The 24179-nt window shown below is 38.3% G+C and overlaps 2 protein-coding genes across 2 annotated transcripts in view; one reads left to right on the top strand and one right to left on the bottom strand.

The window, feature by feature from the left end:
• The window catches only part of LOC134756227 (uncharacterized), a 60872-nt gene extending 40370 nt beyond the window's left edge, over positions 1–20502 (top strand). Inside the window, exons 40-59 of the mRNA XM_063693056.1 lie at positions 763–813; positions 898–1009; positions 2026–2162; positions 2792–2842; positions 3277–3385; positions 4391–4524; positions 7983–8033; positions 8533–8644; positions 9311–9441; positions 9595–9645; positions 9837–9952; positions 15424–15518; positions 15646–16163; positions 16255–16404; positions 16703–16830; positions 16986–17099; positions 17611–17672; positions 17755–17867; positions 18005–18213; positions 19948–20502. Coding sequence (XP_063549126.1) covers positions 763–813; positions 898–1009; positions 2026–2162; positions 2792–2842; positions 3277–3385; positions 4391–4524; positions 7983–8033; positions 8533–8644; positions 9311–9441; positions 9595–9645; positions 9837–9952; positions 15424–15518; positions 15646–16163; positions 16255–16404; positions 16703–16830; positions 16986–17099; positions 17611–17672; positions 17755–17867; positions 18005–18213; positions 19948–20178 — 2675 coding nt within the window. The 3' untranslated portion in view covers positions 20179–20502. The remainder of the gene's footprint in view (positions 1–762; positions 814–897; positions 1010–2025; positions 2163–2791; positions 2843–3276; positions 3386–4390; positions 4525–7982; positions 8034–8532; positions 8645–9310; positions 9442–9594; positions 9646–9836; positions 9953–15423; positions 15519–15645; positions 16164–16254; positions 16405–16702; positions 16831–16985; positions 17100–17610; positions 17673–17754; positions 17868–18004; positions 18214–19947) is intronic.
• A 141-nt stretch (positions 20503–20643) lies between these two features.
• LOC134755973 (putative phosphoenolpyruvate synthase) overlaps positions 20644–24179 on the bottom strand; it is a 36751-nt gene continuing 33215 nt past the window's right edge. Inside the window, exons 21-23 of the mRNA XM_063692698.1 lie at positions 22359–22548; positions 21783–21900; positions 20644–21358 (exon numbers count right to left, since the gene is read on the bottom strand). Coding sequence (XP_063548768.1) covers positions 21210–21358; positions 21783–21900; positions 22359–22548 — 457 coding nt within the window. The 3' untranslated portion in view covers positions 20644–21209. The remainder of the gene's footprint in view (positions 21359–21782; positions 21901–22358; positions 22549–24179) is intronic.

Genomic DNA, 24179 nt, shown 5'->3' with positions numbered 1-24179 from the left:
CGGCGGGCCCACGGCGTTCGCGTTCGCAACGAGATCGCCCACGTAGGACACTTCTATAGGTATCAAAGGATTAATTCACCCCGCGCCGCGTCGCTTCGCTTCGCGTTCGCGTGTTTTTCGCCTACGTAGTACGCTGCGTTATCCTCTAGCGGCTCATCATGAATATACACGACCATGGGTTTTGGTACTTCTGTCGCAATTTAGGGTCGGTTGCACCAGACCGTCTTATACCGAGAGCGTTCGCTAAATTTTATTATAGGTATGGAAATTTTCACTGCAGTATGTAGCTTCAGATACCATAGTAAAAAAAACCGCCCAAGTGCGAGTCGGACTCGCGCACGAAGGGTTCCGTACCATATCGGAAAAAAACAGCAAAAAAAAATGACGTTTGTTGTATGGGAGCCCCATTTAAATATTTATATTATTCTGTTTTTATTATTTGTTGTTATAGCGGCAACAGAAATACATCATCTGTGAAAATTTCAACTATATAGTTATCACGGTTCTTGAGATACAGCCTGGTGACAGACAGACAGACGGACAGACGGACAGCGGAGTCTTAGTAATAGGAATAGGGTCCCGTTTTTACCCTAAAAATACAGCGAATTTAAGTTTTTCATACAAAACATGTTTTTGCTCTATTTTCGTTTGTTTTATAAACTGGACTGGAGCTATATAAACTAATTTCAGACCTAGATATTGCTCATGTCATTGTTTGTGCAAAGCTTCATTACAATCCAACACGTCCTCATATATTTACAGATGTTGTCATTGAAGCTTCACATGGCCTTGCCGAATTCTTTGTTGCTGAGAGTAAGTACATATTATTAATTGGTAATTTAAATTAGCAAATAAATATTTAAATACAAATTTATAAAATCCTTTTAATATTAATAGGTTACAAGGCGCTTGTGAAGGATGGACTGATATATGAAATGCAAAAACATGGGAACAATACATTGATTGACAAAAGAGACATAACTGAGACTAATTTCTTTGCTGCACAGAGGTAAGACTGTCTAAGCCTTAAGTCCCCGGCAAGCTCGGTTCTCCATGCAAACGTAGTTACGCTCTCATTTTAAAACGACTAGCTAGATTGCTCTGAAACTTTGTACTTACTATAGGATAAGGTATATCTAGGTTTTGTAGTTTGTGTAGCTTCAGATACCATAGTAAAAAAAATACAGCTAATTTGTTTTTCATACAACACTTGTTGTTGCTCTATTTCGTTTGTTTTATATACAAGACTAGAGCTATATAAACTAATTACAGACCTAGATACCTCATGACATTGTATGTGCAAAGTTACATCACAATCCAACACGTACCTAGTTTAAAAATGAGAACGAAACTCGGTTTGTATGGGAAGGTGAAATTCGGCCGAGCTTGCCGGAGACTAAACCCTCTTGTCCTTGAGGATCATGATATATTCGTTATTCTTCTCAGCATTGGGACTTATTTATACAAACTAATGATGACGCGATTAAACACACTTGTTTCTTCGCGTTTTGTAGTCGTTTTGAGATATTTTAATTTGTACTTTCGCAAATAGAGGATTCTGTTTGTATCATTTGTTAACATTAATGTTCTTTTTTATGTTAATTGCATAATTTCGTATATAATCTTAACACCTTTCCAATTAGCTGACCAAGGGCGGGCTTAAATCCAGCAAACCCGCACCTTTTTTATTACTTACACAATCAAATTGTTGCACAATGCTTAAGCGAGGTTTAGACTAGCAAGAACTTGCATGCAATTTTCATTACATTGCGGTATCTGATCAAACTTTTGAATGCATTTTACCTCAGTAATCGGCAATGTAACGTAAATTGCATGCAAGTTCTTGCTAGGCTAAGCCTCGCATTAGATAAATACTTACCGACTTGCTCTTTATACCTACTTAAGATGGACTTATTACCTACCTATAACTCTTATAAATAAGAACAGCTGTAAAAAAGTAATGAAATAAATGCATTTGTATTTATAACTTATTTCTACGTATCTTATAATTTTTTCTGCCTCCAGGTTGAAGAAAATGCAAGGTTCTATACCAGCAGCGCCAAATGTAGAGCCATCTCGAACTGTCGCTCATCTTTCCAGAAGATTAGAAGAAACAATCCGATGTCGCGCTATGCCTCGCAAATTAATCGGCACTATGAAAGGTTGCAAGTTAATCAATATTATATTTCTTTGAAAAGTTACTCGTTACGTAGACAACATTTTATTTTGTGCAATAAAGTTTAAATAAATAAATAAATATTTTGCGACGTGAATATACGTAGGTCATACTGAGCAACTTTTACCATGGGAGCCACCCCGAAATCACAAAAAAATGACTATTTCATACATTTTGGTTGGTCAGATTTTGATGTCACATAGTAAAATTTGCTCAGTATGACATATATACCTATTCAGATCGCAAAATATTGCCGGGAGTAAAAGAAACACCATATAGCATACACAATCTTCTATAAACATTTTAGATCTTAGCCATTTTAGGGACCTTGTTTTGTAGTATAAATCGGTACCTAAAATACAAAGCATGCTATGTATGTAATGTACTGTCCGCGCGCCAATTCCGTGCATTCGGAGGTCGAGGAAGTGGGAGGGTGTGCGCTGCGCCCGTACGTACAAATTTATGACAATACTCTGTCATGACGCCCAACATTCCTAAAATTCCTCATCCGTGCACAGAATTCGCGCGCGGACAGTATGTCTATCATGCAAAAAAGCATGGTCAACGTCAGATGTGGTCAGACTTGCGTTCAATAAACTCATTTTATTTTTTCAGAACACATCCGAAATACTGCTTACTATTTGTCCGACATTGTGGCTACACCAGGTTTGTTACATTGCTTTTAATGTATACCTTTCTGTCTGAAGATCTAAATATAATTAATAGTAATAATAGTAGGTACATTGCGTATTAACTAAAGGCATAAGTAAACAATATTTTATGAACGAATGTGAATTCAAGCCCAAGAATTCAAGAAGGCGAAGGCTTAATTAACACGAGTTTGTAATTCCTGTGCTACTCGTGGCAAACACAATGTCTCGTCTTTGTGAGGAAAAAATGGAAAAAAACTTTTTTGCCTAATTTCGGACATGAAATTTAGGATTTACGGACCGCAGCGCCTACGTGCAATAACACCTTTTACGAGCAAGTGTGATGAAGAAAGGTTTACTTTCTCTCTCATATATTTTATACTCGTAACGTCTCGTCCCCGCGGACATGGATCATAATTATTCCAATTTCGTGCTATATTTAATTTGCAGATCCCAACATTGAGGCCTACGTGGCGCTCCTGAAAGAGATGGACACGCAGGGAAGCGCGCTGCTCGTTGAGGGAGCTATCCCCAAAACGTACAAGGATTCTGCAGCATAGTAAGTGGAACAAATTAATCCTTCCATATACGGTCCCATCGTGAAGAAAGCATGAAACTTGGCATGAATGTAGCTGTCACATATGTGCTTCAATGTCGATATGGAAACACGTCGAGAAATTATTTTTTCCTTCCTTTACCCCCCCCCCCCTTTTATCTCCCTCAATCTGGTTTTCTGAATTTTCTACAAAAACGATACGACTTAGGAGTTTACTCTTCAGAGACCAAATTATCGTCGATAAATTACCTACAAAACGATACTACATTTTATAGTGGTAATATTAATATATTTCTATATACAGCCATCAACATATTATGAAATTGTAAAAAGGCACACTTTTTTCTTTCTTGCTTCATTTATAGGAAAACGACAAGAGTGGTGATAAAATAGGCTAAAGAAGTTAAATATCTTATACATTTAGCTACAAAATGACAGTTATTTCATATAATAGTCGTAGAGGCATTACTTCCAGAGTTACAGCTCACCGCGTCTGACTCAAGTACTCTTTTTTTTACCTTTTTACAATACCATCTTTCCGTTAACTTTGTTTTGCTGGAAATAAAATACCGTAAAATGGACTGAGTAGGGTTCGCGGAGAGAGTTGGGTTATGAATGTGGAGAGAAGGGATGAAAGGGGGGTGAGATGGGATTTTAAGGCTACTGCTACAAAAATAATAATACTCATAATCAAAAAAAACGATCCAACAATCTTCCAAAATCACCTTTGTATGAAATCCCATCTCACCCCAATTACAAATGCAGCAGCATGTTATTTTTTCACGGATTTACAGGGTGCGATACTGTATCAGGATTTTGTGGAAACTGTGGTACTTAATGTTGTGCAGACGATGGAGTAGAGTACATTTAAGGTTAACTACTACAGTCAACATCGGAATAAATAGATAGTGATTACCAAAGTGGCCAAATAAAGCGAAACACATGCTTGTTTCTACGGTAAGCAAAGTGTGTAGGTACTGACTGTACATACTTTCTTTCTTATTTCAGCCTTCGATTATTGACATCGTGCGCAGATCAGATCAATCTCTCTAACTCTGGTTTGGAAAGTAGTGTCTCAAGCAACCTGACCAGAATAATGAATAACGTGCCCGAAAGAGGATACACTAAAGCTGACCTAGACGGTATGTTCACAAAATAATTTTTAAGAAAAAAAAAACCGACTTCAATGGGGGATGCCGTTGAGAGGTTACTTATTGTTGATGGTGCACTCCAGACAATGAAATGAAAAAGACAGCACCGTTAACTAAAAGGAGGTAAAACCACTCACTTTTTAACCGACTTCAAGATTTCAAAGGAGGAGGTTATCAATTCGGTTGTGTTTTTTTTTTTAATGTTTGTTACTCCATAACTCCCGTCATTTCTGAACCGATTTTGAAAATTATTTTTTTGATTGTAAGTATATACATACAGATTGGTCCCGTTTCTGCCAAAACGCAGTTCTGATGATGGGATCTATGAGGAATCGAGGGAACTCCTCAAATGTTAAAGGCATACATATAGTGATTTTAGTATTTTCATCAACAAATCAAGCACTTACATCTAAAAAAGTGACATTTGATGAAGTGGAACTGCTGATGATGATCAGAACGGAACTCTTCAATGACGCATAGTTCACGTTTGGCGATTTGTCCTCTTCGTTATGTTTGTTAAGCAAGTTAGGTTTTCAAGAAACATTTTTGTCAAGCTCGAGTTCTGATGATGGGATCCATGAGGAATCGAGGGGACTCCTCAAATGTGAAAGGCATACATATAGTGATTTTTGTATTTTTATCAACAAATCCAGCATTTCCATTTTAAAAAGTGACATTTGATGAAGTGGAACTGCTGATGATGAACAGAATGGAACTCTTTAATGACGCATAGTTTACGTTTGGCGATTTGTCCTCTTCTTTATGTTTGTTAAGCAACTTAAGTTTTTAAGACATATTTTTGTCAAATTCGAGTTCTGATGATAAGACCCATGAGGAACCGAGGGAACTCCTCAAATGTGAAAGGCATACATATTGTGATTTTTGTATTTTCATCAACAAATCCAGCATTTACAATTAAAAAAGTGACATTTGATGAAGTGGAACTGCTGATGATGATCAGAATGGAACTCTTCGATGACACATAGTTCACGTTCGGCGATTTGTTTTTCTTCCTTATGGACCCAGACCCAAACTTGGACCCGGACTCGGACCCAGACCCGGGTCTGGACATGGACCCCAACTCGGATCCGGACCCGGACCGAACTCTGACCCAAACTTGGACCCGGACACGGACCCGGACTCGGATCGGATCCGGACCCAGACCCGGACCCGGAAATGCTACTAGAAAAGTCGGTTAGGTTAGGTTAGAACTGTGACCCTTACAGAAACGAAATGCTATCAGAAAAGTAGGTTAGGTTAGAACTGCGACCCTTACAAAAACGAAATGCTACTAGAAAAGTGGGTGGTTTTACCTCCTTTTCTACATTATTAGGCAATATTATAATAATTAGGCAATTAGGCAAAATTAGGCAAAAGATGGATTAGGATAATTAGGCAAAATATGCTGTCTTTTTCATTTCATTTGTCTGGAATCTAAGAGTGCACCATCAACAATAAGTAAATTTTCAGCGGCATCCCCCATTGAAGTCGGTTTTTTTTTTCTTAAAAATTATCTAGTAGCATTTCGTTTCTAACCTAACCTAACTCAATATTCTGATAGTACTTCGTTTCTGTAAGGGTCACAGTTCTAACCTAACCTAACCCACTTTTCTGATAGCAGTTCGGTTCTGTGAGGATCGCAGTTTAAAAAAGTTCCACTTCATTAAAATCACTTTTTTATGTAAATGCTGGATTTGTTGATGAAAATACAAAAATCACTATATGTATGCCTTTTACATTTGAGGAGTTCCCTCGGTTCCTTATGGATCCCATCATCAGAACTCTAGCTTGACGAAAATGTGTCTTTAAAACTTAACTTGCTTTACAAACATAAAAAATAAGACAAATCGCCAAACGTGAACTATGCGTCATTAAAGAGTTCCATTTTGATATTTCTGATCATCATCAGCAGCTCCACTTCATCAAATGTCACTTTTTTAAATGGAAATGCTGGATTTGTTGATGAAAATACAAAAATAACTATATGTATGCCTTTCACATTTGAGGAGTTCCCTCGTTTCCTCATGGATCCCATCATCAGAACTCGAGCTTGACAAAAATGCGTCTTGAAAACCTAACTTGCTTAACAAACATAACGAAGAGGACAAATCGCCAAACGTGAACTATGCGTCATTGAAGAGTTCCGCTCTGATCATCATCAGCAGTTCCACTTCATCAAGTGTCACTTTTTTAAATGTAAATGCTTGATTTGTTGATGAAAATACTAAAATCACTATATATATTCCTTTAACATTTGACGAGTTCCCTCGATTCCTCATGGATCCCATCATCAGAAATGCGTTTTGACAAAAACGGGACCAATCTGTATGTATATATACTTACAATCAAAAAAGAATTTTCAAAATCGGTCCAGAAATGACGGAGTTATGGAGTAACAAACATTAAAAAAAACAACTGAATTAAGAACCTCCTCCTTTTGAAATCTTGAAGTCGGTTAACAATAGCCCCTGTCCTGACTAGGTTCACAAAGCAGATGAAGGATCCATAGTAGATCGTACAACAAGGGCACAAAGCTATTAAATCATATACGAGGCAATTTATTGGTCCGAGCGGTAGCGAGGACCAATATAGCCGATGATAAAAATAGGCGTTTGTGCCTGAGTTATACCATGTTATACACACTGCTTTTCACTTCGATTGTGAGTAAAATAAAACAATGGCAAACAAATAAAATAACAATCGTAAAACAGCAACAAATTGCAAAGCCGCAACAACAGCCACAACAACAAGAGCTTCCCGCCAATATTCTTTTTTCTTTTTTTTTAATTTTGAACACGTGATATTTACCTTAAGCCCACTGCACACTCGTGCGCGAATCGCGGCGCAAAGCCGCGAACGCGAGTGTGGTGTCGATTTCGCTGATTAGCGAACTCGCGTTCGTGGCTTCGCGCCGCAATTCGTGTGGAGGGGGCTTTAAATCTTTATTCAATACTGCCAAATTATAACTACATTTTGTAGTTTATTTCTATAATAACTATTCTGTATTGTAAGATTTTAATGATTTAGTAATATATAAAACACGGATTATTAAAAAAAATGGGCCAAAGTAAGTGGAATAACAATATTATACGATTATGTTTTATTGTGTACTATGGCAGTGATTTGATTGTCTTAGTCTTTAAAAAAATATTACTTTGTGCACTAGAGCATAAAAGTAGCATTTTGTGCAGCTTACATCTAGCACAAAGGAGAACTTTACGAGCATGAGAAGTGAAAAATTAATTTTGATGTGACGGTGTTTAGAGGATTCAGCACAGAAAAGCATGGAATTGTAATTGTATATTTCCATTCTAAAAGTTTTATTTCAATAAGAAATACTTAAGTATCAGTAAACCCTACCAATTCGCGCTAGCCTACCTATGGCCTATTTAGATACGTTATTTGCATAAAATTTATTAATGTGTCAAAAATATTTTATTATTTTACAGGTGTCATACGCGCACAAACTAAATTATTGGTGTCGTACATCATGCTTCAAGGTAAAACGAAATCGTTACCTGTTTGATAAATTTTGGTATTAAAATAAATTAAGTTAGCTACCTCTGTACCTACAGTTGACCCATTTACATATGTACCAAATAGGATATAATAAGATAGAGCGGTACTGTCATAGTAGATTTTGTAACCACTGTAAATTCACTGCCATCTATCGACACACCTTAAAACTAAAAATTAAGATTTATAAAAATACGATAAAATGTATTTAAATATGGATAAATGATTTTTTTTATTTGCATTAATTATTTTAATGATTTTGACCCATGTTCTTTCACTAATACGCGTTTAAATTGTAATAACAAACGAAACCGTCAACGCCATCTATACGACAGTAGGCCAAAGCTAGTAGCGCCCTCTGATCGAGAATCAAATTTTCTTGATTTTCGAGGCGTTTTTTTTCCTTAGACTGTATTTATCTATTACGGATCTTTGATAGTACGAATCTGGAATGTGAAATAATAATAAATGTAAATCTGGCAGAAAAAAGGACGGCTCTGCTAAAGCAAGTCGTAGACCGGCTTGCCTCTGCTCCTGAGGGTCTGCTGCTACGGCACGGCACCATTCGCCAGTCCAACGGAGACGGAGCTCGCATGCAAGTTTTCAACTACTTTTCTTTTCACAAAGGATGTGGCTTCTTTTCTACTCGTAGTATTTAGGGAAAAATGGGCAGTCGTAATTTTTCGAATATTGCTACGATACCAACGGTAACCGCTATTTACGCTACGTTGCCCGGATGACTCTCGTCTGCTCACTATAAAATGTTAATGGGAGAGCCCTTTTTATCGTCATCTCTCAATAGTTATTTGTGCAACAAGAGAGGAAAGTTGGTTTTTCTTGCGAGTGTTTAATTTGAGTCCCGAGAAAGCGAAAGATTCTAATGTAGAATCTTGAGCGTAGCGAGGGACTCAAAAACACGAGATGTAAAATAACTTTGCTCTCGTGTTGCACACATAATTTTTCACCTCAGTAGTGAGAACATATTAAAGGTTAAAATGTATTTCGAATTACACAGAATAAACAGAAAAAAAAAGTATTATAATATGTACCATACCATACCATAAAAAAAATGTTATAAAAGTATGAAGTTCATGGCCTTCACTAAATTAAAAAGCTACATTGTTTCACTCCCTGGAGTGAGGAAAGTCGCACTTTCCTCACTCCAGGGAGTGACGAAAGTAGGCTTGTTCGAGCTGCTGAGGTGAAAAATATTTTTAGCAATTTTATCAACCGACATTTAAAATATGGCATCCGATTTCAGATTATCCGGAAAAAATACCGATCAACTTACGGTGACCGGTGCAGATCCCGTAGTGGAACGTAAAGTTCAAATCAAAATTGTTACTTTGATGGAAGGATTGGTACCCGATAACCAAAACGAACTCATGGATGGTGAGAAAAGTCATAATAGTCTTATTTATGCATTACTAGTATTACTATACTTATGTTATTCATAGGAAAATTACTTTGAAGTTACCTGTCATAAAACTTTTAGAGATGAGTAAGTACCTACTTGTTATGAATTTAATGTTGCAATATTTGCAGGTGTAATTGCTGATGCTACTCGGTATCTTGCTGTTCATCTTTTACAACCACGTGAGTACAAAATGCAATTTTGCCTAAGGTGCTCACAAATATTACAAATATATGAACAAGTCTCTATTGTAAGTGCGTGTTGCGATATCTTTGAGCTCTTCATCCGCTCCGATATATCTAATGGCGACAGTAGAATTAACTACAAATACCAAATTTACTGTATTTAACCAGAGAGCTGGTTGGGTTTTCAGATGTGATCCAAGTGTGCAAGTGCATGAAGAGCGTGTTTGTGCAATGCGAGTTGTGGTGCGACGAGATCTTCAGGCGCATGTCGCGCCCGTGCTGCACATGCTCGCGGCAGCTGGTGGTGAGTACATCAGAAATATCAGAATACTCAACGCCTAATAAACTAGACATCTATTTCAGTTTATAATTTATATTATAGTATTGTGACTACTTAAAAACAGCAAATCAAAATATTTAATAAAATAATTTGATTTGTACCCAAAGTTGCCTAATCAACTGTTCACGGGTTGAGTAGATACACCCACATCTAGTCTCTCAGAGTTGCAAGCAGCTTTCAGCATACAAAGGCATACCAAAGAGGATATAATAGGATAGAGCGGTACTGTCATAGTAAATTTTATAGCCACAGTAAATTCACTGCCATCTATCGACACACGATTAAAACTAAAAATAAAAATATCAAAAAATGTATTTGGATAAATGATGTTTTTTATTTGCATTACATGATCAAACGAACTTCAAAGTGAAGTTCGATCAGTATTATATGAGTAAGCTTCATTCGAAGATATAAAAACCAGGTAGTCCTTTAACCTACTAGGCAACTCATCGCATGTTTAAAGTAGGTAGCAAAAACTTTAACTCAAACAGGTCTATCCCTACTTTTCACCTAGCCTTGATGGAGCGCGCGGCTTGCCGCCATTGCTCATTATTTTTAGAGACTTTACTTTCTAAAGCAAAACTTTATTTCCGGGTATAGGGGAGGGAGGGTAGTTATATCTTCGAATGAAGCTTACTCATATAATACTGATCGAACTTCACTTTGAAGTTCGTTTGATCATGTATTATATTTCTCAAGCTTCATTCTTCAGATATAAAAACCAGGTAGATGTTAAGAGTTGAAAGTTTTGCTGCATTCTTTCCCATTATCAATATTATCATAGCATATTTATTTCTGAAAACATATTTGTAGGAATAATTATCTACCATGTACATATGTGTATGTTATACACAAGTTTACTGTTCCAATTGAGTTATATAAGGCATTGTTAAGAGGCACGGGAAAGTTTAGCAATGCAGGTTCAAAAAGGTATACATATATTAGGTATAGCCAGGTTGTGTATATATATATATATATACTTTTACGTATTAGGATATTTAAACAAAATCTAATTTGTTCTTCATAAAACCTAATTGACTAAGATTCCATACAATTTGTGGTCAACTTTGCATTAAGTTTAATTCGATTTGAAAAGGTTTAATACGAGTAAACTCATAAGACATATGTCCTTTTGTGAAATGTATTAAAATTCACTAGCAGTGCTTGTCCGCGATACGGAATTTTTGAAGGCTCAGAACAGTACACTATTGATGACAAGATTCAGGCTCGTCTAAGTGTAATTATCTACGAAGATAAGACGTAATTTAGTCTAACGATACAACCCAGCGTTACCTCCATACCGGGTGGGATACGCTGTGGCTGTGATGTCTTTCCCCGCGTCTCGACGCTTATGACGCGTAGGCCGTGTGATGTCTGTCTAACGACGACTCATCCTGTTTACGATGATCTCTGAGCAGACGACGACAATGAGAAAATTCAGTTATTAGGCGTGTGCACGCGCAAATCGGCTTACAGCAGCTCCTGATCAACGAATAGTGACACGACGTGCAATGGACAAAGACTCACGCGGCCTAGCGCGTTTCCGAGAGCTTCAACTTAACAAAAAACATGTATTTGCTCGAAACATGTCTAACGTCGTTTTTAAGTCCTTTGATTTACCCAAGAAGAATTATATTTTGATTTTTATCAGATTAAAAAATCCACCACATTCCTGAAATCTAAAAAATATATGAACGTGCATAAATTATGCTTTCTGTTCAGTTATTAAGCATAAAGCATGTCATATGTGTGGCATCACCAAAGGTATTCTAAACAAAAATAATTTATAAGACTAGCAGTCTACTCAGCTTTCGAAGTAATCTTTCAAGTAAGATTGTAATTTACTCAAACTCAAATGTTTATTATTGCGCTCATATTACATATAATGAATGGGCCAAGGTCCATTAATGGTAACAGAATATTTATTTATCATTTAATTATATAAACGTACCTAATGTACATATATTCGAGCTATTAAAATGCATAATAATATCCAGTTAAACCTGAGTAGGTAAAGTCAGCGTTTAACAAACATCATTAGGAATTAATTTAGTATACATTTATAAATGGCTGCATGTGACGAGTACCTTTAAATAGAATATATAAATGATATGAACCTTTTTTATTTTATATAAATTACTATTATTGACCGCAAGGCGCGATTGACCATATTTTCACAAATATTGGTGTAGCGGCTTCTATTCTCGCAGCGCGAACGGGACAGCACAGCAATCAACCACGCAATCAATGAAATGAAATGAATATCAATCAACAGAAATTCAGATATTAAGCATCAAATCTAAAAACTTATGCCCTCCATTCAAGTATTCGCTCTGCAAGGAAAGAAAGACTGTGCGACGTAATGTTGTATATTTATAAAATGTAAACATTAAAGCCGAAATAATAAAAATAAAAAAATTGCCTTTGCTGTATTGCTACTATGGTTGTATTGAGAGTTCAGAAAACAAATATTATATTAAGTGGATTCATCTTAATATTTTAATCCATGACTTGTGTCATGAATGTGCATGTATTGCAAGTGGTGGGTCCCCACCAACTACAGTTACTAAACTTATAATATCAAGGTACATATATTTTAAACTTGGCAAAACGTATTGCATGGTACCATCGTATTGATGATGGCTGAAAGAGTATCGCGACCGACACATGAGAGTTGAACCATAGGTGCATTCGTCATTTATTGATTTTTACGGTTTCTATTAGCTTCTTAATTATGTATTTATATTTTCATGTGCATAATCTGAGGGTGATCCTTTAAAAGATAATCGGAAGGTAATCGTTTTGCAGTTTTGATACAGGTTAATAGGTATTTACCTAGTTACCCATTATTTACGACCATAAAAAAAAATATTAAATATCTGTGAGAGATGCGAACAAATATATTCGTGCGTGTATTTAGCCAAATTGTACCGAAACCGCTTTATCATTAACTCAGTTAGATGGTACTCTAATGGTCACTTTGTCAGGCTTCGGCATGAACTTGTATTTATGAAGAAATAAGCGTAAAACGTGTTTGCGTTTGTTTCTTAGCTTCAGTTGTAAGTTTAGTTTTTTGCATGCCAGATGCTGGTGAAATATGTGTTACTTATGTATAATATTGTCTGACCACCTTTTGTACCATATTTCATGCAAAATAAAGTTATTTTCTTTCTTTCTTTCTTTCATATTCAGTACTCACAAATTGTTTCATTGGGTTTATTAGATAGATAATGATGAATAAACCCATTTTCCTGTAATTCAATTCAGTTAGGTGTCTTTGTTACAATTGGATGATTCAAATTATTTAATTATTCAATATCACTTAAAAAAGTAAAATCATATTTTTAAACAGACACAAGGTACTTAGGTACTGACATCGCCTATGACTTTAAGCGATCACGGTATTATAAATATATTTATATTTTTATGTATCCCATAACAATATTGGCGTACGTATCCCGATAATTTGTATGGTTATATGCATATATAAACATTCAAAAATCGTCACCAAAATATATGCATTGTGCAGGGTATTACCACTTAGTTTATTCCATTTCATTTGTGGTAAAAGAGATTTTATCCAGCGTAAGTTTAGGAATTTCGATCAGATTCACATCACGTGACGTGATGAAGGTACACCTATTTAGCAATTCCCACTTTTAGAGACAAGTTATACTTATGTGGGTAATATAAAACCAATATAGGTACTATTGTATTGTTTCAATTATAAATTTACGAGGTAGTCTCGTGTTTATTCAAATTCAACCTCTGGGCGGATAAAAGTACCGTACTATGGGTTAGGTGTGAGTAAAATTTATTCTGTCACATATAATTGGATATTAAAAATCCAAATATATTTTATATGTAAGGATTTATTTTAAAAGGCAATGTAGTCTTGTGCCGAACATTTCGGCAGCTAGACCGACGTGTCTCTGACACGCACAAATCAAAACTAAACCGCGGAGCGCTGGTGAAAAAATTTAAAAGAAATATTTTTAATTCGAGGGTAGACTTCGAATGTTTTTCAAAATAAAACCCGTAAGGTTTTAGATTACATAAATAGGCCTACATGAATAAAGTATATTTGAACTCAAAAGATAATTTTTTATTGCACATAGAAAAACTTGAACTTGGTGTTTTAAAATGTGCGTGGTTTTGATCGAGAACCGCTATAGATTTATTAAATTGTGTTATGCATTGCTATCGTGTTGACTCACGGCCAACCCCAAGCAAGTTCTATCTTCGTGACGACTCTAGGCCGCCCCCCAGGTTTATAGTTAACAGTCGTGGACTCACGGCCCGCGCGGTACTAAGTAAATGCAAGGTATTAGATCACAAAGTGTAAGTTTTTTACAAAAATAGTTAAAATAGTTACACTTAAGTAAGTATCTGATTTTTCTTCAGGATCTGAAGAATCTATTATCACTCGGCAATTTTACTCGAGTTTCTTCTGTTGGGCCATCTAAAACCAAATAAAAAGAAAGCCTCCCTCGTCTCTTTAACACAACACAATATGATTATTTAGGGCCCTTTGTTTCGTTGCGCGCTGTCCGATCTTAATTAAACCTTTGGTTGGTTCACGACCAACCCCCGGGCGCAATCGGTGTTCGAAGTACGAACAAACTTTCCATCGTGTTGGTTCACGACCAACCCCCAAGATCATTTTTTCCTTCGTGTTGATTCACGACCAACCCCCAGGATGATTTATTCCTTCGTGTTGATTCACGACCAACCCCCAGGATGATTTATTCCTTCGTGTTAGTTCTCGACTAACCTCCAGGATCATGAACAATTTTAATAACAAATATATTTTATATTGCACAACGAATACGAAACGAATAATCCCACAGCTTACATCTCGTATTCTCGTATAAATCGTATAATGACTGCACTAAGTGCACTACGTATAGGCATTTTAAACGACTTTGAAACAAAATTATGATTTTACGTGCGTTCGTTGCCTCGCAAGAATAAAGAATGAGCAATGGCGGCAAGCCGCGCGCTCCATCAAGGCTAGGTGAAAAGTAGGGATAGACCTGTTTGAGTTAAAGTTTTTGCTACCTACTTTAAACATGCGATGAGTTGCCTAGTAGGTTAAAGGACTACCTGGTTTTTATATCTGAAGAATGAAGCTTGAGAAATATAATAATTATTTTTATATTATATGCGTTAATATTGTTAAATAATAAACGAAACCGTCAACGCCATCTATTCGAGTGTAGGCCAAAGGTAGTGGCGCCATCTGATCGAGAGACAACTTTTCTTGATTTTCGAGGCACGTTTTTTCCTTAGACTGTATCCATCTATTATCTTTGGTCATACTATGAATGTTCACTTTGGGCATACCTAATTTAAATTGTTATCTAATTTAGCAATTGCCTAAGTTTCCCTTATAGTATAAGGGTATAATAAGGCTTATCTTATACCTTCCTTAGATGGATGCGCTGTCAGAGTTAGCGCCCGGCGAACGGCTCCAATCGTCGACTCCAGGAGATCGGGCCTACGCGCCCGGTGTCGATATCACCATCAGGTAAATATTGTGTTATGTTTTCTTTCTGAGCGCCAGCCAGAATAAATAACCTCATAGGGTCAAAATTCTAATTAAATCAGGAAATCTTACAGGATTGTTTAAAATATCTAGTATATTTCATCTTTAGGCCGTGTTCACGCACCTGCAACCGTGGGTCGCCCTGCCCCGCGCCCGCCCCTACAGAGGGCTGCCAGACCTCCTACATGCTCTACTCCACTGAGTACAACCGCCAACGCCAGTACCTCGATTCTCCGACCAAACTCGCACGCTCGTCCTTCCACGACACCACCGTCCAGCCTCCTAGCACCATCAGCCACATGCCCCTCGAAGTGTCAAATCAATTTTCGTCATCGCCATCTTCCGAAGAACTTATATCTGAATCTATACAACCCTCAAGCACATGCTTTTTACCCCGATCGAGTCAAATAAAAAATTTGAACTCTGAGGACATGTCTAACTCCTGGTCTTACCATACACCGCCACCGTCTACCGACAAATCTGGTGCTTGTGCCTTTGAAGGAACCAGGTCACCGCCGGGCTTCGCTTGGAGAGCACCTGTTTCGTTACGGATGCAAACTAGTCCGGCAACACCATTCTCAGAGACGGGATATACTCGTACTGACAGGAGAAATCCAGATTCAAATGGTAAATAATTTTAGTTATACTTGTGGTGTGGTAGGTACCTAGTCAGTTTAGCACACCGTCCAGTATTACTAAGGCAAGAAGTGGACGTCAGTTTCAGGCATACCGGTGATCTCAACCGATCAAATGGGCGACTGGCACGCCATGATGGTGAGCCTGACGTGGAACGTGCAAGCCTGGCGCAAGTGGATACAAGAGACCGTGGACCGCGCGTTGTCATATCAGCACAGTAGTCATTTGACAGGTAATATTAGGAACCAATATTAGGGCGGGTGGTTATGAATATTATGTGGTGAGCAGACCTGGAATGTGCATGCCTGCAAGTGTCCACTACAGCGTCCACAGCAGTTACAGCCACAGCCACTTGACAGGCAAAACCTGATCTAATAGGAGACTGGGTGAGCATGATGATTAGACACCGAGATGAGAGACTAACCTAACATGGAATGTCGATCATCGAACGCCTTTAAACAATACCAAGGACACCATTGACTAATTAATTTACCAGAGTTATAAACTAAAAGATTTAAAATTGTTTGTAGATAAATCTGCAGAATCATGGAAAGTTTTCCGGAGAAAAATAGCTACAGAAGCCCTACAATGGCGCCAGTACAATCTTTTTAGTCGGCAGTTGATTCTACGACTTGCTATCCGGTACCAGGATAAAAAGGTGTATAAATGATACTGTTCATTCTCAACCAAAAACTTTAACGAATCATCTTGAACCAATTAATATTGCTTTAAGATGAATCGTCATTTTTTTTGAGATTGCTACTCGAATCCTAATTTCAGTCATGTCACATGGTGATTAGTATCTTCTTCCAGATCGTCTCTCCGACCAGAGGGACAGTTAAAAATAAAAATTACATGGACTGTCAAAACGAAATGTTGCAAGTTATCGACATGTTCAACAAATGGACCCACTTTATATCTGTCATAGTAAGATCCCTTTTAATTTATTTCCTACGTAAGTAACTTATCTTACGTACTTTAACCTTTTCACCGCTTAGATGTTTTCATCGAGCGTGCTCATGTCGCCGCCGCACAGTGTGTCCCGTCCCGTCTTTATTTGAAAAATGCATAGTTCTAATCGTTTTAAAAGTAGCTCACAAGAACTCCGGCTTGCCAATACTTTCTAATTTTTATGTTATCAGATGTCAAAGTTGACCCTGGTGTAGGTGAAGAATTACGAAATATAATTAATTGACATAAAACTAAAGCGGCCTATTTTATTTTTGTTCATACACAAGTATTGTAAATGATATGCTTAATTTTTATACAAATTTTCGTTACTATACAGGGGCTCCCATACAACAAACGTGATTTTTTTGCCGCTTTTTGCGTAATGGTACGGAACCCTTCGTGCGCGAGTCAGACTCGCGCTTAGCTGGTTTTTTTATTCTACGTATTAAGGTAAACTGGTGATTGTACTCTATATTCAATATTATAGGTAAAGGAGACCGATTCATTACGACCGCCGTCACCTACTACGGACTCACAGCAACATGATTTGTAAGTGAAGTAAAATAATAATAAGTATCCTACATTTATTTTAATAACATAGAATGCTTTACGGTCATGTTTGCTCCTCTAGGCGATGGAATTACTTCAAAAGTAAAGTGGAGGAATATGCAGAAGATTGGAAAAACTACAATACGCAAATCATTAAATTAAATTGGGAAAACCACTTCATGGGACTCATTCCAGGTAAATTGATTATTAGCCCATTTCATTTATATTTTTGATCATATACTTAGGTGTTAATTTTTGATCAAAAATGCCAATGCCTTCCGACAGTAGCAAATGGTGGCTACCAGAAGTACCGTGCATTAATATATTTCCAGAATGGGTATCACTGTGGAAATCAGGCGGGCCGGTGTGGGTGGTGAGCGCGTGCGGCGCGGTGCCGAGCGGCGCGGTGGCGGCCGGCGCGGCCACCTGGGTCGCGCGCACCACGCACCGCGGCCGCGTGCTGCCCGCCGCCCTGCGGCCCTCCAAGCACTGCTGCGTCCTGTACGCGCAGGGTGCCGTGCACCACTATACCAAGTACCAGGTACGTGAGCCACGCGGGTCGCACCACGCACCGCGGCGTGTGCTGCCCGATGCCTACCTACGTAACCATAACTCCTAACCTCTTGTATTTTCTTTATAACTCCACTTGAAGGACATTAAGGATTTGCAACTAGCCAAAAATACCTGAACCGCTAGAAGTCTTAGAAGGTGGTTCGATTTTCATACAAAATTCAATCGGCATTAATTAAGTCACTACACACTATTAAGACATAAATATTTTTGCATTTATCTACTTTCGAATATTCGTTTGCGCTAAATTAATAGAAAAACTCTGTATGAAACAGAAATCATGCATAAATCAACGTTCTTTTCATCAATTTTACGTAAAGCCTGACCAGGAATATATGATCATTGTCAAGAGGGCGCTATTATTCTCATTTATATGGCAACAGTTCAGTATACTCTGAACAATGTGGATTGGCAACTCGTTTTTTTTGACACATACTTTTATTCACCGTAATCAAAATCAGAATCCAAATATTCGGTGTTCACATTTGTTTATTGTCGGTTCTTCTTTTTACCGTATAAAAATCATGCATTTTCTTACGCAATAGCGCATCACATATAGGTTAAAATTACCTTACATAGGTTCTGGTATATAGTCAATGAACAATATTGATCGTCTCCAAAACCCATAGTAGGTACATAGAGTAACTTATACTAGAGCGGTACTGTCATAGTAAATTTTGTAACCCCAGTAAATTCACTGCCATCTGTCGACACACGTTAAAACTAAAAACGAAGATTTATAAAAATACGATAGAATGTATTTAAATATAGATAAATGTTTTTTTTTTTTTGCATTAATTATTTTGATGATTTTGACCCATGTTCTTTCGCTGATATGCGTTAAAATTGTTAAATAACAAACGAAACCGTCAACGCCATCTATACGACTGTAGGCCAAAACTAGTAGCGCCCTCTGAACGAGAATCAAATTTTCTTGATTTTCGAGGCACGTTTTTTCCTTAGACTGTATCCATCTATTACGGAGTTATATCTATCTTTGGTAGGTATAGTACATTTCGATGCTAGTGCGGAAAGTATGCCATTACATCAAGAGCACCGAGAGATCTTGCCGCGAGCCATAGGCGAGTGGCAAGACTCGGGACGAGTGAAGAATGACATTTCCGCACGTGTATCGAACGAAGGTTTTTAATACAGTTGCGAAAAAATAAGAAAAGCAACAAGTAAGGAACGGAATTCGAAACATTTATATTATTAATTCTGTGACATCATTGACATTGACATTATGAAGAAGTGTTTTTCTAGCTTTTATTCGACTAGTATAGATTTTGTTATTATTATTGAACCCACTTCAATGAAAGTTTTTTTTTTCAAATGCATGTTCTATAAGACAGAAACAATTGTAAATATTAAAACAATGTACTATTATTACCTAAATATCGTTATTTATGGTTATTTGCGTATCGTATATTTATAAAAACAATATCGAATGTTGCCTTTGGAAACTTAAAACATTCTTGCAGTAAGAAAATAGGCCTCTTCTTTGACAGGCGTTCCGTTCCATTCAGACAACTTATTAAGAACGGTTATTCAACATTTAAAAATAAACGTGTTATAATTCTTATAATGATGAAGAGGTAATTAATAAAATATGAAATATGCATAGGTAATTAGTATCTATAGGACGGTGGGACGTGGGACGCTAGAGGATAAGATAAGACTTTAGCCGACGTGAACTTTCTGTCAGGTACTATGCAACGCGGACGTGGAGTGGATCCCGTGGCGCTCGGGCGGCTCGGTGCCGTCGCGCGCGGTGGTGGTGGCGCCGCGCGTGCTGGCGGGGCGCGTGCGCTACCGCGGCGCGTACCTGCTGGGCGCGGTGCCGGCACCCGCCTACCGCTGCCACATCGTCATCCTCGGCCGCCCGTTCGCTGTCAACACCTACGAGCTCCTGGTGTTGGCGGACACGGGCACCTAATCTTTCGGAGTGAGCTATCCAGAAATTTTAAGTGAGTTTTAAATTTAAATGAATCGCAGGCTTCGTGCGAAATCGGGATCGGCGTTTGAAAAGTCGGGGATTGGAAAATCGGAGTATTAGGCGTATTTTTATTGTATTTAGATTAGATGGAGCGATGGAAATTATGCAATATAGATACTTATTTGCTGTAAAAACGCTAACAAAATTTATTTATAATGTAATTACTGTTAGGAGCGGACACACACCGTGAAAATTAATTGTGAACGTCCAGTGAGCTTTTGTGAATGTTTTGTGATTTCCTAATTATGGGAATTTTTGAAATATATACAATTTTTTTATGAATAATTTGTATATTAATTTATAAAACCCCAATATTAAAAACACTACAATAAATTATCACATTAAGTATAATAGGTATTTTACACTTATAACTAATTAAATAAATCACAATATAAAATCTCACCAATGGCGCAATAAGTATTATTTCTAAGGGTCGACAGAAACCCTGTCCAACTGGTGCTGTTGTTTTTATAAATGTGTATCATTGTATATAAAAAAAAAAACATTAAATAAGTAACTTTGCAATAAACACTATAAACTTATAATATAATATTGTACAATTATCACAATTAGGTAATAAATCACATATTGAAATTTCATTTCGGGCGGGCTATTTTTAATCGCCCATAAATCCGACGGTTAACATAAATCTACGGGCTAACTTCGGTTATTAGGTCACGATATGCCATTTAGCTGCACCACCATCACACTAGGAACATGTTGAAAAACGTTGATCTACATAATAAGTACAAAAGGTGATGAACCCACTGCAGTATACAGGTGGGTTTGAATAGGCGGGTATATTTAATTTATTTCATGAAACTAAAACCCTTAGAATTCCTGTTTAGATAAACGTACTCTTAGTTCATAGTAATCGTTTGGACTTCCATAAGAGAAGAAGGCTTCCCTTGTCCACTAACATAACAAATGAAAATGATATAGCTTGAGTTATATTTTTAGAGCCACAGCAGCTAGGCGTTTTCTTCCTTAGCGACGGTGACGCGCTCCAGCACGCCGTGCGTGCCGGACAGGCGCACCGTGTCGCCCGTGCGGAACATGTCCGTCGCGTTGGCCGCGCCCACTATGCATGGCAGGCCGTACTCTCGTGCTATCACCGCTCCTGCGAACACTCATCATTGTTACTCCTAATATTTAATTAAGTAGGTATATTAAAATTGAAGCTAAGTATACCTATAAATTGATCCTTTTGGTTTTTGTAATAGTCACCACGAAATAAATTAAATCGCAATAAATCGTTCAGGTAGGTATTAGATAGTTGTGCGAATACAAAAAAACAGCAGAATTTCGTTGCTCATTTTTCGATATCGACCGGAAAGGGTTTCGTGAATATCTCAGACCACATAATTAGGTATAGGAAACTAGTTTGGGTGTGCTCTACGATATCCAATTGGCTCCATTCTGTCTGTATGCGAAGTACCGTCTATAAAAACATGTTTGGTAAATAATATCAATAATATGTGATAAGATCGAGCCGATTCCGCGTCGGTGACTCGGTTCTAAGAGATTGCGCATCGCATACTAACCATGTGAAATGAGTCCCCCGAGTTCCGTGACGATACCAGTCAAGAGCGGGAAATACGGTGACCATCCAATGTCAGTAGAGTGCGTTATGAGAACGTCTCCTTGTTGTAGCTGCCCAATCTAGAAAACGATAAATTTTGTTGAGATATTCAAGGAATGTACCAGTCCTTATTTCGTGAAATAAAACTGAAAACGGATTATATCGCGTATATTGAATTTATAATACATCCCGACGTTTCGAACCCTTTACAGCGTTCGGGGTCACCCGTTGAGTAACTATCGCGGTAACCGAAGACAATATTAATTAAGTCCTTATTTCGATCATCGTTATTCCGCAAGAATAAATCTGTGTCAATGAAAAAAAGTGGAGTTCATGAATTTTCAAACAGGCAAGTGACGATGGAGAACCATCAGGAAGAGTAACATACTTACTCAAAGATGGAGCAGTGGGATTTCACGTTGAAAATTATCGACATAGCACCTCATCAGCGCTGGCCAAGTCGTATGGCCCTGGCCTTGGGCCTTAATCGTTAACGGCATGCGTCGATAATACTGCGTGTGGTGTGGTGAGTGCATACCTCCGACAGATCTTTGACGACGCAGGCCCGCGCTACGGTCTCGCCGCCGCACACAGAAGTGGCCTCGAGGCGCGCGTCGCCGGCCTCCACGCGGGGCCTCACCGCCGGTAGAGGCGACAGCCAGCCCGAGTTCAACTCGGCAAACCGCAATTTTGACCAAGCAGTGAAATGCTGGTAGCGCTGCATGGCTCTGTAATAGTACATAAAAAATATATGTTCATAATAATCCTTTGTGTATTCAATCTGACACTCAAATCGGGCATCTATCCTCTTAGTTGGAAAACCTCGAGAGTGACACCAATCCTAAAGTCGGGTGAAAAGTCGCGAGCCGAAAACTACCGTCCTATCGCCATCCTGAGCTCATTTGCTAAGGTATTCGAAAGTGTTTTGCACTCTAAACTGTAAACGTTAGTGGATCCTTATTTAAGTGATGCGCAGCATGGCTTCAGGAAAGGCCGCTCTGTCAACACTAACCTTCTCTTGCTCGTAAACCACGTCTCGGATAAACTGGACGAAGGATGCCAAGTTGATGTTGCATACCTTGATTTCAGGAAAGCGTTTGACCAGGTTGACAACGATATCCTTTTAGAGAAGCTTTGACCCAACACTCCTTGAATTGTTTGCCAGCTACCTGAAGGATCGTAAACAATTCGTTCGTCTCGGTTGCTTTGACTCAGATCCGTACCCAACGAGATCTGGTGTTAGTCAGGGATCCTTGCTAGGGCCCTTTCTCTTCTCTATTATGGTGAATGATCTCGAGCTGTCTGGTTGCTGGTAAGCTTCTAATATATGCTGACGACATAAAAGTTGTGGTAGATATCAAAACCCCATCAGATTGCCAAAACATGCAGCGTAACCTAGATGCGATATATCGATGGAGTGTTAAAAACCGCCTTTCTCTTAATGTGGCCAAGTGCCATGTCATGAGTTTCACCCGGGCTAGGCAAGGAATATTCTCGAACTACCTCATTGATACCTCGCAGTCTCTATCCCGCACGCATTCTATGAAGGACCTGGGGGTGCTCTTTGATCCAGGTCTTACATTTCATGACCATGTACGGTCGCTGGTTAAAGAAGGGTTTAAACGCTTGGGGTTTGTTACACGTATCTGCAAAGACTTTACGCATGTAGGTGTGTTTAAAGTTCTATACTCTGCTCTGGTACGATCCAAACTGGCAGCAAGCTCGTGCGTGTGGAGTCCATACGAGGCAACCTACATGTGAGTGCTAGAGAATGTTCAGAAATGTTTTCTGCGTACTCTCTTCAAGAAACTGTACGGGTACTATCCTTTCATGTATCCGACAGCTTACTTGCAGGGCACGCTAGGATACAACGCACTAGCGACGCGCAGACTGTTCGACCAGCTGATAACCGTGCTTCGTATCCTGCGTGGTCGCCTGGATTGCCCCGAGTTAGTTGGCGAGACATGTCGACTATTGGTCCCGGACCAGCGTGCGCGGTTTCGTGCTGACCGGGTGCGTCTCTTCGCGGTCCCTCCCTCCCGCACGGTCTCGCGGCGCAACTCGCCCGTTTGCCGAGCGTTGAACACGCTCAATAAGCTCTGTGCTGTGCAGCACTCCTGCGATTTGTTTGCGGACGGCTGGAAGGTTATTGAGAGGGATTGTTTAAAAATATGCGAGTCACTGACCTAATTATTGAAATGACTTAATATATCTTTGACATGGTCTTTATCTACTCAGTCCATACATTTATTATTGTTGTTATTTTATACAATACAATACAATACAATAATTTTATTTGCAAAAAAAGGGTAACGTTTACAGGTGTTAATGTAAGTAAACAGTGGTCTGTTTCACCTTT

This window comes from Cydia strobilella, chromosome 3 (assembly GCF_947568885.1).
Source record: "Cydia strobilella chromosome 3, ilCydStro3.1, whole genome shotgun sequence".
Lineage (NCBI taxonomy): Eukaryota > Metazoa > Arthropoda > Insecta > Lepidoptera > Tortricidae > Cydia > Cydia strobilella.
Note: the sequence above shows the minus strand (reverse complement) of the source record. Positions and strands in the feature narration are given on the sequence as shown.